General features: G+C 50.0%; 1 protein-coding gene across 1 annotated transcript in view; it reads right to left on the reverse strand.

Moving 5' to 3' along the window:
* ABHD11 (abhydrolase domain containing 11) overlaps nt 1–14,008 on the reverse strand; it is a 30,820-nt gene extending 16,812 nt beyond the window's left edge. The window contains exons 1-2 of the mRNA XM_073667585.1: nt 13,741–14,008; nt 1,068–1,203 (exon numbers count right to left, since the gene is read on the reverse strand). Of these exons, the coding sequence (XP_073523686.1) occupies nt 1,068–1,203; nt 13,741–13,859 (255 nt within the window). The 5' untranslated portion in view covers nt 13,860–14,008. The remainder of the gene's footprint in view (nt 1–1,067; nt 1,204–13,740) is intronic.
* Nucleotides 14,009–14,216: the final 208 nt, after the last annotated feature.

Genomic DNA, 14,216 nt, shown 5'->3' on the forward strand with positions numbered 1-14,216 from the left:
AATTATTGGACAACTGGGATACAGAAAAGTTTGTGCACGGTGGGTCCCAAGAATGCTTTTTACCATGCTGGAATACATGCCCTTGTTAAACGGTGGACCAAGACTGTGGAAATGGATGGAGATTATATTGAAAAGTGACAAATTAATCGTTAATGTTGTGGTTTTCAACCTATGTAATTGCATTTGAATTTCTTGCCAATTAAAAGGAGAAAAAAATAGGAGGCATTACTTATTGACTGACCCTCGTAGAAGTTATTCGGCGCTCACTTACTGGCCTGTTTACACAGGACTATGAACAATGATGGGAACTGAAAGATGGCATTATGTTATCAACAGCACATTACCCGTTTACAAGGGGCGATGTGCTACCAATAACAAAGATTATTTGGATGTTATAAATGACCCCATAAACAAAAGTTTTACTTGTTTGGCAGGTGATCACCGGCATGTTTACATGGGGTCGGTAAGCGGGAACCAGCAGTCCTATGTACACTTGTTCAATGATTATCTACTCGTCTAAAGGCAGCAGAAAGACGAGTTCTTCTATGCATTGTCCTCATACCAGCCAGACAGTCATCAGAGAGAAGTTTCGGCGAGAAAAGAAGGGTCGGGCAGGTGGATCTGAAAGCCCCATTGTTTTGTTATCAACGGCCAGCTGCTTATCCCCCCCTCACCATCGATGCTCTGCTAAATATACAATGTGCATGGGGAGGTATAGTTATAAGGAGGTGTATGGCCACCTTAATCTTCTTGCACTGTGTCAAAATAATATTAAAAAAACACAAGACATATTTATAAAAGCTTAGATTTGGAATTCTCCAGCCATTCTAGGGGAAGTCTTCATGGTGCAAAAATCCAGCATCGCATATTCACATGTACAGTGCCTGCATAGTGCAGGAGATATTAAGAAATCTCACACACGCTGCGAAGGAGATCCACAGCGCAAACTGACAAGAGATCCGTATCATGTTCATTTATGCTGCGGACCTTTTGCAATTCCCTATTTCAGACCTGAAATATGAGAACGGCCTCCTGGAGACTTGGAAGCTAACGTGACAAGCACTTACCTTTCTATCTGTCCGGCGCACCAAAGCTCGAGCAATAGCCTGAAAGTTAGATTTGCTACCAAACAATCCATGAAGCAAGACAAGGGGAGGTCCAGGTGCCTTTCCCTCATACACATCATAGGACAGAGTGACAATGCTGTAAAAAAAACAACAAAAATAAATAAATGGTTAAATATAGCTTCATGAGAAGATTTTTAAACATATAAGCCACTAAGATGCATTCAGTTTTTGGAAAAGAAGGTTGAACAGTAATTCATAAACCACAAATTTATATGACAACCTACACTGTGCTCCTCTACAAACATGTCCTCCGTCAAGGTTCATGCAGCATGAACATTGTCAGAAACCTTATCAATTTACAGGGTAGAGGAGGAACAAGGGGAGCAGAACTAGCGCATCTGTAAATGAGACGGTCACTCTGACACATTGAGAAGGTCAAGACTACACTTGGCCAAACCTACATTGGCCAACAGTCTGACGTGCACAGGGGCCTCCAGATTCGCCCCCGACAGACTATGTCGGGGGAAAGAAGGATCCAGAAAGTTGGATTTCCAATGGCTGATGCTTTTGTTCTTTTGAGATAAGGAACCAACATAAAGAACAAATCAGCACTCGGCCGAGCGTTCCTGTTCATGGAGGAGTCAGGAGCATTGACCAGCAGCTACCTATGCATGTGCTCCTTTAGAGCCTACAAGACGGAGTAAGCATTTTCACTTTTTCGGGAGGGCTTGTTTTCGGAGAGCAGAGTTGTAGTCTTTATCTGCACCATTTTGGGGAATGGAAAAAAAATTTAATTCCAACTTTAATTTTCACAATTAATACAACATGTTCAATGGGCTGTCCCAGAAACATAAATCACCTATCCACATGATAGAAGTATGTGATCCCTAGGGGGGTAGCCCTGACCACAGCCATTGTAGCAAGAGCCAGTCACAGCCAGGTTCCCCTGGCTCAGTTTACACGTAATCTGTCAGCAGGATTTCACCCCCCCAAACTAGTTCTATGCATGTAGCCCCTCCAAAGACAAGTCCAGCAATACCTTTAAATGGCCAGTCTGTTCCTCCATTACGAAGAAATCAGAGTTACAATGAGTATGCAAATGAGTTTGTAGATCTGAAGCCTCTGTCACTTCAGCTCTATTCCCTGGGAGTTTGATGTGGGAGGACCTGACCTCAACCAAATCCAACACTTTTGGGATGAACTAAAATATGAGACTATGAGCCTGGCCCTCTCCTCCAACATCAGTGTCCGATCTCACAAGTACTATGGTTATATGAGCAACAATTCCCACAGACACCTACAAAATCCTATAGAAATCCTTCCCAGAAGAGTGGAAACAGCAATATCTGCTGAATCTGGACCCCTCTGTATTTATGCCTGTGGATGTAGCCTGAGATATGAGAAATGCTCTTGTAGGTGACACGAGGGGGCGCTGTGCATGTACATAGGGTTACTGATGCTCCTGTAGGTGACAGGAGGGGGAGATGTGCATGTACAGTTGAAACCAGAAGTTTACATACACTATATAAAAAGACACATCTGCATGTTTTTCTCAATATCTGACATGAAATCAGAATAAACCTTTCCTGTTTTAGGTCAATTAGGATTACCATCATTTTTAATATTTGCAAAATGCCAGAATAATGAGAGAGAGAATGTTTTAAGGCATTTTTATTACTTACTGCAAACTCAAAAGTTTACATACATTTCATTAGTATTTGGTACCATTGCCCTTAAACTGCATGACTTGGGTCAAACGTTTGGGATATCCTTCCACAAGCTTCTCACAATAGTTGTTCAGAATTCGGGCCCATTCCTCCTGACAAAACTGGTGTAATTGATCCAGTTTTGTAGGTCGTCTTGCTCGCACCTGCCTTTTCAGCTTTGCCCATAAATTTTCAATAGGATTGAGATCTGGGCTTTGTGATGGCTACTCCAAAACATTGTTATCCTTAAGCCACTTTGTTACCATTTTGGCAGTATGCTTCGGGTCATTGTCCATTCGGAAGACCCATTTCCACCCAAGCTTTAACTTCCTGGCTGATGTCTTGAAATGTTGCTTCAGTATTGCCACATAATCTTCTTATCTCATGATGTCATCCATTTTGTGAAGTGCACCACTCCCTCCTGCAGCAAAACAACCCCACAACATGATGCTGCCACCCCCATGTTTCACAGTTGGGATGGTGTTCTAAGGCTGCCAAGCTTCTCCTTTTTTCCTCCAAACATAACGGTCATTATGCCCAAAAAGTTAAATTTTAGTTTCATCAGACCACAGGACATGTCTCCAAAAATGAAGGTCTTTGTTCCTGTGTGCATTTGCAAACATTAATCTGGCTTTTTTATGTTTCTTTTGGAGTAATGGCTTCTTGCTGGCAGAGTGGCCTTTCAGCCCATGTTGATACAGTACTCGTTTCACTGTGGATATTGACACAATCTTACCAGCTTCCACCATCATCTTCACAAGGTCTTTTGCTTTTGTCCTATCGGAGAAAAAGCACATACATCTCTGGGACACAGAACCAGCCCCTTCCTGAGCGGTATGATGGCTGGACATTCCCATCTTGTTTGTACTTGTGTATAATTGTTTGTACAGATGATAGAGGCACCTCCAGGCATCTTGAAATTGTACCCAAGGATGAGCCAGACTTGTGCAAGTCCACAATTCTCTTCCTGATATCTTGGCTGATTTCTTTAGACTTTCCCATAATGACGAGAAACACAGTAGCCCACATATTGAGATTCACACAAAGGTGGTGTGGAGAAAATACCACTCACACCCTATATCCGTGTCACCAACTCGAACAAAATGTATGTAAACAGGAGAAGAAGCAAGTGTATTGGCATACAAATTTTTTTATTAGTAATTCATATAAAATTCCATTAATAAATGGCAAAAAGTATATATTGTAAAGTGCAGACATGCAGATCAGAAAACCCCACTTAATCTATAGCCCAAAAAGAAGGGTAATATAGATATATACAAGAAATTACAAAAATGTCATAAACCAAACAGGTATTACACACACATCCTCCTGAAAGGAGGGGATGTAATAAGTATTAAATAATAATAACGAGACAGTAAAAGTAAAAAAGAGAAATAAAACGGGGCAGAAAGAGGTGGTATACATGGACAATAAACATACCACTAAGTGTGTGGGGATCACATATACCATAGACCTGTACAATTAATCAGTTGCCATAGTGCATATCATGTACAGGACACTGGTGACTCACCCCAAATATTGTCATGTGTAGAGAGGGGACCACATGAGGGCAGGTGTCTGTCGTGGAGGACAGCCTCGACGCGCGTTTCGTGGGTGCTTTTTCGCGGGTGTCCCATAATAACACACAAAGAAGCAGTGTGTTTCAGGTGTGCATTAAAATACATCCACAGGTGTGTCTCTAATTAACTCAGATGTTGCCAAAAAACATATCAGAAGCTTCCAAACACATGACATCATCATATGGGCAGTCCAGAATTGTTTAAAAGCATAGTAATCTTAGTGTATGTAAACTTTTGACTTTGCAGTAAGTAATAAAAATGCCTTAAAACATTCTCTCTCTGTCATTATTCTGGCATTTGGCAAATATTAAAAATTATGGTAATCCTGTTCGGGGAGGGGGAAGGGAAAGTTATTTGTTATGTATGGGGGGGCATTCACAGGATGAGTCATTGAGGTACTGGCATGTTAAAAAGGCACAATGTAATGGCTTTCACAACAAGATCTTAAGTACAATATACGATCCTAGCAATAATGTCTGGAACAACTGAGATTATAAACTGGAACGTCAGGGGCTTTTCAGATGGGACAAAATGAGCAGCGACCTTTCAATATATTTAGTCACAAAATCCCTCCATAGTATGTTTGCAAGAAACACACCTCACAAAAGGGAAGCTTTATACTATGAAGAAGAGATGGATGCAGGCGAGTTACCACTCCATCTTCTCGTCATACTCAAGGGGAGTCTCTATAATGATTCACACTTCTTTACTGTTTAATCTTATTAAAGTAGATATAGATGCAGGACGATTTGTATATTTAACTGGTAAGATATCTGATATAGTGATCTCCAAAGTTTCTGTCTACGTCCCGCCTCCTTATTCTGGTAAGGTTATGCAAAAAATATTAGCTTTATCTGAGTGTAATCAGGGTACTCCGCTCTTGATTATTGGAGATGTTAACAACATTATGGACTCCCATTGGGATAAAGGGAAACATGACCCCATTAGAAAAGAAGGGAATATAACACCTTTTGGGTATTTCATTAAAGAGGTTGCACTAGTAGATTTATAGAGAAAAGATTTCCTGATACCTATCAATACTCATGTTATTCAACATCACATAATTCCTTGTCATGCATAGACTTGGCGCTGGGGAATATGGCTATGGATCGCCTAGTGGTAGATGTTCAATACTTACTTAGAGTTATCTCGGATCACAGTCCTCTTCGGGTTTCACTCAAATTGGGCCTAAACTCCCCTAGGCTCTGGAAATTAAATCAGTTCTGGCTACAGATCATAAATGTAGAAAAAGTGGCCGTAGACCTCAAAGAGTTTTTCCAAATTAATAATGGAACAGCATCTACTCCAACGGTCTGGGAGTCTATGAAGGCCTACGTGAGAGGGATATTTATTAGAGAAATAACTAGGAACAAAATGAAAACTAAAAAAACAGATCAGGCAATATTCCAGGAACTCAGGCAGGCTGAAATTAATGTGATAGATAATCCTACACCTGATCATCAAAGAAGGCTTAAAGCAGCCCAGTCCCTGGCTACACGGACGGTATTGCAAAAATCTGAGAGGAAAAAAGCCTTTCAGGAGATCACCTTTTTTGAAGAAGGTGAAAGATTAGGGCATTTACTATCTCTTGTTACTGCAGCGCAAAGGGATCCGTCCCATATTTACAAGCTTCGCTCTCAAAATGGGGGTTGGCCAGAGTCTACGGGGGAGATTCTGGAGGTTCTGCTTTCATTTTATGAGACATTATACTCTTCAAATGTTAGACCCCCGGAAGGAGAAATTTAAAATTTCTTAGAAATGGCCAGGTTGCCCACATTGTCTGGAGATGAGCGGAGGGCTCTGGATGGTCCCCTGTCACTGGAGGAACTAGAAAAGGCTCTAACTTCTAAGCCAGGTGGTAAAGCTCCAGGCGTAGACGGCCTCCCTGCGGAGGTGTATAAACGGTTTAACAAGATATTACTCTCAAATTTGCTACAACTATACAACCACTCCCTAGCAGAGAGGTCGTTACCACCTTCCATGAGAGAGGCAATTATTACTATTATCCCTAAAAAAGGGAAAGATCCTCAGCTTCCTGAGTCATATAGACCTATTTCTCTATTGACGGTGGATATCAAAATATTGGCTAAAATATTAGCTAATAGGCTGTCAAGAATTATGTCTAAAATGATACATACAGACCAAACGGGCTTTATGGCCAACAAATCCACGGCAATTAATTTGTGCCGCCTCTTGTTGAATATGCAGCTCCCAGCAGATAACATTGGGCATAGAGCGGTGATGATTGCTAAAAACTGGATTTCTGCAACTCCCCCGATAGACAGAGTTTATTAAACAAGTTGAGTCCCTTATATCATTGGAAAGAGGGGTATACCTCAAAAGGGATAGAAGGAAATATTTTGATAAACTATGGGGTCTCTGGCTTGGAGACAACCAGTTATCAGCCTCGATAGGGTCTTGTTAGATGTGTACCAGTTATAATGGAATCACTACACATTGTTTTAACAAATGCTAAACGGCACTGTGCCTTTCGACTTGACTGGTCTTTATCGGCCTGATTTATTCTGTTTTGTATGGACATATACCTACGATACGGTATTCTGTATAACATATGATAGAGGGGGGGTTTCAGGGTATGGGGGAGGGGATTAAACACATTGGTTGAGAATGTTATTTGTATATGTGCAACTGTTATAAAATGAATAAAAATTTACTTGATTAAAAAAAAAAAAAAAGGTAATCCTAATTGACCTAAAACGGGAAAGGATTATTCGGATTTCATGTCAGATATTGAGAAAAACATCATATGTGTCTTTTTATATAGTGTATGTAAACTTCTGGTATCAACTGTACATAGAGTTGCTGACGCTCCTGTAGGTGACAGGAGGGGGCGCTGTGTGCCTGTACATGGGGCTGCTGACGCTCTTGTAAGTGACACGAAGGGACGTTGTGCATATACATGGGGCTGCTGACTCTCCTGTAGGTGACACGAGGGGACGCTGTGCCTGTACATGGGGCTGCTGACATTCCTTTAAGTGACACGAGTGAACGTTGTGCATATACATGGGGCTGCTGACGCTCCTGTAGGTGACATGAGGGGGCGTTGTGCATGTACATGGGGCTGCTGACGCTCCTGTAGGTGACAGGAGGGGGCGCTGTGCATGTACATGGGGCTGCTGACGCTCCTGTAGGTGACACGATGGGGCGCTGTGCCTGTACATGGGGATACTGATGCTCCTCTAGGTAACACGAGGGGGCGCTGTGCATGTACATGGGGCTGCTCACACTCCTGTAGGTGACATGAGGGGGCACTGAGCAAGTACATGGGGCTGCTGACACTCCTGTAGGTGACAGGAGGGGGTGCTGTGCATGTACATGGGGCTGCTGACGCTCCTGTAGGTGACACAATGGGGCGATGTGCCTGTACATGGGGCTGCTGATGCTCCTGTAGGTGACACGAGGGAGTGCTGTGCCTGTACATGGGGCTGCTGACTCTCCTGCAGGTGACAGGAGGGGGCACTGTGTGCCTGTACATGGGGCTGCTGACACTCCTGTAGGTGACACGAGGGAGCGCTGTGCATGTACATGGGGCTGCTGACTCTCCTGTAGGTGACAGGAGGGGGCGCTGTGCCTGTACATGGGGTTGCTGACGCTCCTGTAGGTGACACGAGGGGGCGTTGTGCATGTACATGGGGCTGCTGACGCTCCTGTAGGTGACACGAGGGGGTGTTGTGCATGTACATGGGGCTGCTGACGCTCCTGTAGATGACAGGAGGGGGCGTTGTGCATGTACATGGGGCTGCTGACGCTCCTGTAGGTGACAGGAGGGGGCATTGTGCATGTACATGGGGCTGCTGACGCTCCTGTAGGTGACAGGAGGGGGCATTGTGCATGTACATGGGGCTGCTGACACTCCTGTAGGTGACAGGAGGGGGCGTTGTGCATGTACATGGGGCTGCTGACGCTCCTGTAGGTGACAGGAGGGGGCGTTGTGCATGTACATGGGGCTGCTGATGCTCCTGTAGGTGACACGAGGGGGCGCTGGGCATGTATATGGGGCTGCGGACGCTCCTGTAGGTGACACAAGGGGGCGCTGTGCCTATACATGGGGCTGCTGACGCTCCTGTAGGTGACAGGAGGGGGCGCTGTGCCTATACATGGGGTTGCTGATGCTCCTGTAGGTGACACGATGGGGCGCTGTGCATGTACATGGGGCTGCTAACTCTCCTGTAGGTGACACAATGGGGCGTTGTGCATGTACATGGGGCTGCTGACTCTCCTGTAGGTGACACAAGGGGGCGTTGTGCATGTATATGGGGCTTCTGACGCTCCTGTAGGTGACACGATGGGGCGCTGTGCCTGTACATGGGGCTGCTGACGCTCCTGTAGGTGACACAATGGGTCGCTGTGCCTGTACATGGGGCTGCTGACGCTCCTGTAGGTGACACTGTGCATGTACATGGGGCTGCTGACTCTTGTAGGTGACACGAGGGGCGCTGTGCATGTACATTGGGCTGCTGATGCTCCTGTAGGTGACACGAGGGGGCGCTGTGCATGTACATGGGGCTGCTGACGCTCCTGTAGGTGACACGAGGAGGCGCTGTGCATGTACATGGGGCTGCTGACTCTCCTGCAGGTGACAGGAGGGGGAACTGTGTGCCTGTACATGGGGCTGCTGACACTCCTGTAGGTGACACGAGGGAGCGCTGTGCATGTACATGGGGCTGCTGACTCTCCTGTAGGTGACAGGAGGGGGCGCTGTGCCTGTACATGGGGTTGCTGACGCTCCTGTAGGTGACACGAGGGGGCGTTGTGCATGTACATGGGGCTGCTGACGCTCCTGTAGGTGACACGAGGGGGCGTTGTGCATGTACATGGGGCTGCTGACGCTCCTGTAGATGACAGGAGGGGGCGTTGTGCATGTACATGGGGCTGCTGACGCTCCTGTAGGTGACAGGAGGGGGCATTGTGCATGTACATGGGGCTGCTGACGCTCCTGTAGGTGACAGGAGGGGGCGTTGTGCATGTACATGGGGCTGCTGACACTCCTGTAGGTGACAGGAGGGGGCGTTGTGCATGTACATGGGGCTGCTGACGCTCCTGTAGGTGACAGGAGGGGGCGTTGTGCATGTACATGGGGCTGCTGATGCTCCTGTAGGTGACACGAGGGGGCGCTGGGCATGTATATGGGGCTGCGGACGCTCCTGTAGGTGACACAAGGGGGCGCTGTGCCTATACATGGGGCTGCTGACGCTCCTGTAGGTGACAGGAGGGGGAGCTGTGCCTATACATGGGGTTGCTGATGCTCCTGTAGGTGACACGATGGGGCGTTGTGCATGTACATGGGGCTGCTAACTCTCCTGTAGGTGACACAATGGGGCGTTGTGCATGTACATGGGGCTGCTGACTCTCCTGTAGGTGACACAAGGGGGCGTTGTGCATGTATATGGGGCTTCTGATGCTCCTGTAGGTGACACGATGGGGCGCTGTGCCTGTACATGGGGCTGCTGACGCTCCTGTAGGTGACACAATGGGTCGCTGTGCCTGTACATGGGGCTGCTGACGCTCCTGTAGGTGACACTGTGCATGTACATGGGGCTGCTGACTCTTGTAGGTGACACGAGGGGCGCTGTGCATGTACATGGGGCTGCTGATGCTCCTGTAGGTGACACGAGGGGGCGCTGTGCATGTACATGGGGCTGCTGACGCTCCTGTAGGTGACACGAGGAGGCGCTGTGCATGTACATGGGGCTGCTGACTCTCCTGCAGGTGACAGGAGGGGGCACTGTGTGCCTGTACATGGGGCTGCTGACACTCCTGTAGGTGACACGAGGGAGCGCTGTGCATGTACATGGGGCTGCTGACTCTCCTGTAGGTGACAGGAGGGGGCGCTGTGCCTGTACATGGGGTTGCTGACGCTCCTGTAGGTGACACGAGGGGGCGTTGTGCATGTACATGGGGCTGCTGACGCTCCTGTAGATGACAGGAGGGGGCGTTGTGCATGTACATGGGGCTGCTGACGCTCCTGTAGGTGACAGGAGAGGGCATTGTGCATGTACATGGGGCTGCTGACGCTCCTGTAGGTGACAGGAGGGGGCGTTGTGCATGTACATGGGGCTGCTGACACTCCTGTAGGTGACAGGAGGGGGCGTTGTGCATGTACATGGGGCTGCTGACGCTCCTGTAGGTGACAGGAGGGGGCGTTGTGCATGTACATGGGGCTGCTGATGCTCCTGTAGGTGACACGAGGGGGCGCTGGGCATGTATATGGGGCTGCGGACGCTCCTGTAGGTGACACAAGGGGGCGCTGTGCCTATACATGGGGCTGCTGACGCTCCTGTAGGTGACAGGAGGGGGCGCTGTGCCTATACATGGGGTTGCTGATGCTCCTGTAGGTGACATGATGGGGCGCTGTGCATGTACATGGGGCTGCTAACTCTCCTGTAGGTGACACAATGGGGCGTTGTGCATGTACATGGGGCTGCTGACTCTCCTGTAGGTGACACAAGGGGGCGTTGTGCATGTATATGGGGCTTCTGACGCTCCTGTAGGTGACACGATGGGGCGCTGTGCCTGTACATGGGGCTGCTGACGCTCCTGTAGGTGACACAATGGGTCGCTGTGCCTGTACATGGGGCTGCTGACGCTCCTGTAGGTGACACTGTGCATGTACATGGGGCTGCTGACTCTTGTAGGTGACACGAGGGGCGCTGTGCATGTACATTGGGCTGCTGATGCTCCTGTAGGTGACACGAGGGGGCGCTGTGCATGTACATGGGGCTGCTGACGCTCCTGTAGGTGACACGAGGAGGCGCTGTGCATGTACATGGGGCTGCTGACTCTCCTGCAGGTGACAGGAGGGGGAACTGTGTGCCTGTACATGGGGCTGCTGACACTCCTGTAGGTGACACGAGGGAGCGCTGTGCATGTACATGGGGCTGCTGACTCTCCTGTAGGTGACAGGAGGGGGCGCTGTGCCTGTACATGGGGTTGCTGACGCTCCTGTAGGTGACACGAGGGGGCGTTGTGCATGTACATGGGGCTGCTGACGCTCCTGTAGGTGACACGAGGGGGCGTTGTGCATGTACATGGGGCTGCTGACGCTCCTGTAGATGACAGGAGGGGGCGTTGTGCATGTACATGGGGCTGCTGACGCTCCTGTAGGTGACAGGAGGGGGCATTGTGCATGTACATGGGGCTGCTGACGCTCCTGTAGGTGACAGGAGGGGGCGTTGTGCATGTACATGGGGCTGCTGACACTCCTGTAGGTGACAGGAGGGGGCGTTGTGCATGTACATGGGGCTGCTGACGCTCCTGTAGGTGACAGGAGGGGGCGTTGTGCATGTACATGGGGCTGCTGATGCTCCTGTAGGTGACACGAGGGGGCGCTGGGCATGTATATGGGGCTGCGGACGCTCCTGTAGGTGACACAAGGGGGCGCTGTGCCTATACATGGGGCTGCTGACGCTCCTGTAGGTGACAGGAGGGGGAGCTGTGCCTATACATGGGGTTGCTGATGCTCCTGTAGGTGACACGATGGGGCGTTGTGCATGTACATGGGGCTGCTAACTCTCCTGTAGGTGACACAATGGGGCGTTGTGCATGTACATGGGGCTGCTGACTCTCCTGTAGGTGACACAAGGGGGCGTTGTGCATGTATATGGGGCTTCTGATGCTCCTGTAGGTGACACGATGGGGCGCTGTGCCTGTACATGGGGCTGCTGACGCTCCTGTAGGTGACACAATGGGTCGCTGTGCCTGTACATGGGGCTGCTGACGCTCCTGTAGGTGACACTGTGCATGTACATGGGGCTGCTGACTCTTGTAGGTGACACGAGGGGCGCTGTGCATGTACATGGGGCTGCTGATGCTCCTGTAGGTGACACGAGGGGGCGCTGTGCATGTACATGGGGCTGCTGACGCTCCTGTAGGTGACACGAGGAGGCGCTGTGCATGTACATGGGGCTGCTGACTCTCCTGCAGGTGACAGGAGGGGGCACTGTGTGCCTGTACATGGGGCTGCTGACACTCCTGTAGGTGACACGAGGGAGCGCTGTGCATGTACATGGGGCTGCTGACTCTCCTGTAGGTGACAGGAGGGGGCGCTGTGCCTGTACATGGGGTTGCTGACGCTCCTGTAGGTGACACGAGGGGGCGTTGTGCATGTACATGGGGCTGCTGACGCTCCTGTAGATGACAGGAGGGGGCGTTGTGCATGTACATGGGGCTGCTGACGCTCCTGTAGGTGACAGGAGAGGGCATTGTGCATGTACATGGGGCTGCTGACGCTCCTGTAGGTGACAGGAGGGGGCGTTGTGCATGTACATGGGGCTGCTGACACTCCTGTAGGTGACAGGAGGGGGCGTTGTGCATGTACATGGGGCTGCTGACGCTCCTGTAGGTGACAGGAGGGGGCGTTGTGCATGTACATGGGGCTGCTGATGCTCCTGTAGGTGACACGAGGGGGCGCTGGGCATGTATATGGGGCTGCGGACGCTCCTGTAGGTGACACAAGGGGGCGCTGTGCCTATACATGGGGCTGCTGACGCTCCTGTAGGTGACAGGAGGGGGCGCTGTGCCTATACATGGGGTTGCTGATGCTCCTGTAGGTGACATGATGGGGCGCTGTGCATGTACATGGGGCTGCTAACTCTCCTGTAGGTGACACAATGGGGCGTTGTGCATGTACATGGGGCTGCTGACTCTCCTGTAGGTGACACAAGGGGGCGTTGTGCATGTATATGGGGCTTCTGACGCTCCTGTAGGTGACACGATGGGGCGCTGTGCCTGTACATGGGGCTGCTGACGCTCCTGTAGGTGACACAATGGGTCTGCTGACGCTCCTGTAGGTGACACTGTGCATGTACATGGGGCTGCTGACTCTTGTAGGTGACACGAGGGGCGCTGTGCATGTACATGGGGCTGCTGATGCTCCTGTAGGTGACACGAGGGGGCGCTGTGCATGTACATGGGGCTGCTGACGCTCCTGTAGGTGACACGAGGAGGCGCTGTGCATGTACATGGGGCTGCAGACATTTTGGCTGCGATAGCCCTCAAACTGTGCTCTGCTATACTGAGGCATCCGGATCCATCAGGCCTGACCGCTTCTTTGTAACTACCGGTACCGGCGTAGTGTGGACAGGACTCAGCTATTAGTACAGGGTTTTCTCTTCCCCATGACCACAGCGGTGGCCGGCAGGGTCTGCGCCCTTGTCGGGGGTGAGTACTGTACACGTGTGCTCCGCTGCCCCTGTACTGACAATAACGACACAGCCCAGTATAAACCCGGGCCCAGCAGGGGGCGCCACACGTCCGCACAGCTAGGAACCACAGTTTCATCTATGAGAACATTTTCTGTCAAATGCAAGTGACACGGGATTACTACGCACACGCCGGCCCCACGTAATGACGTCATCACGCTCTCACCCGCCATGGCTTTTACGGTGTGTTAGAATTGGAGGTCTGGCGCCCAGTACGATTCTTGTTAAGAGTCCCCAGGTCCGGCAGCCCCCGGAGGACACGTGAGACGCCAGCGGCGGCGGCATCCTGTGCGTCTGTGGCGGCTGGTGACAGCGCAGGAACCGAGAGTAGACGGAGTCTGTTCAGCGGTCACAGGCGGAGCTTCACTAGTGTCATCGTGCCATTATCGAGCCAACGGAACCATGGTTACTACTGGCAGAGCCAGAGGCAACTGAGCGCATGTGCGAGGGGATGTAGACCTCCCGTGATAGGGATATATAAGCGCATGCGCAGAGATACAGGGTAGTAGCCTTAGCTCAGCGCCTTGGTGTCACAGAAAGAGAAAAACCAAGCCCAGCTCCTTCCATGACACCATATTGTATTATTACTAAAGGGTGGTAGGTCACCTGACACTGAAGCAGCCCCATGGATCTCTGGATGGC

This window comes from Phyllobates terribilis, unplaced genomic scaffold (assembly GCF_046119375.1).
Source record: "Phyllobates terribilis strain yellow unplaced genomic scaffold, ASM4611937v1 Scaffold_2__4_contigs__length_985480577, whole genome shotgun sequence".
Taxonomy (NCBI): domain Eukaryota; kingdom Metazoa; phylum Chordata; class Amphibia; order Anura; family Dendrobatidae; genus Phyllobates; species Phyllobates terribilis.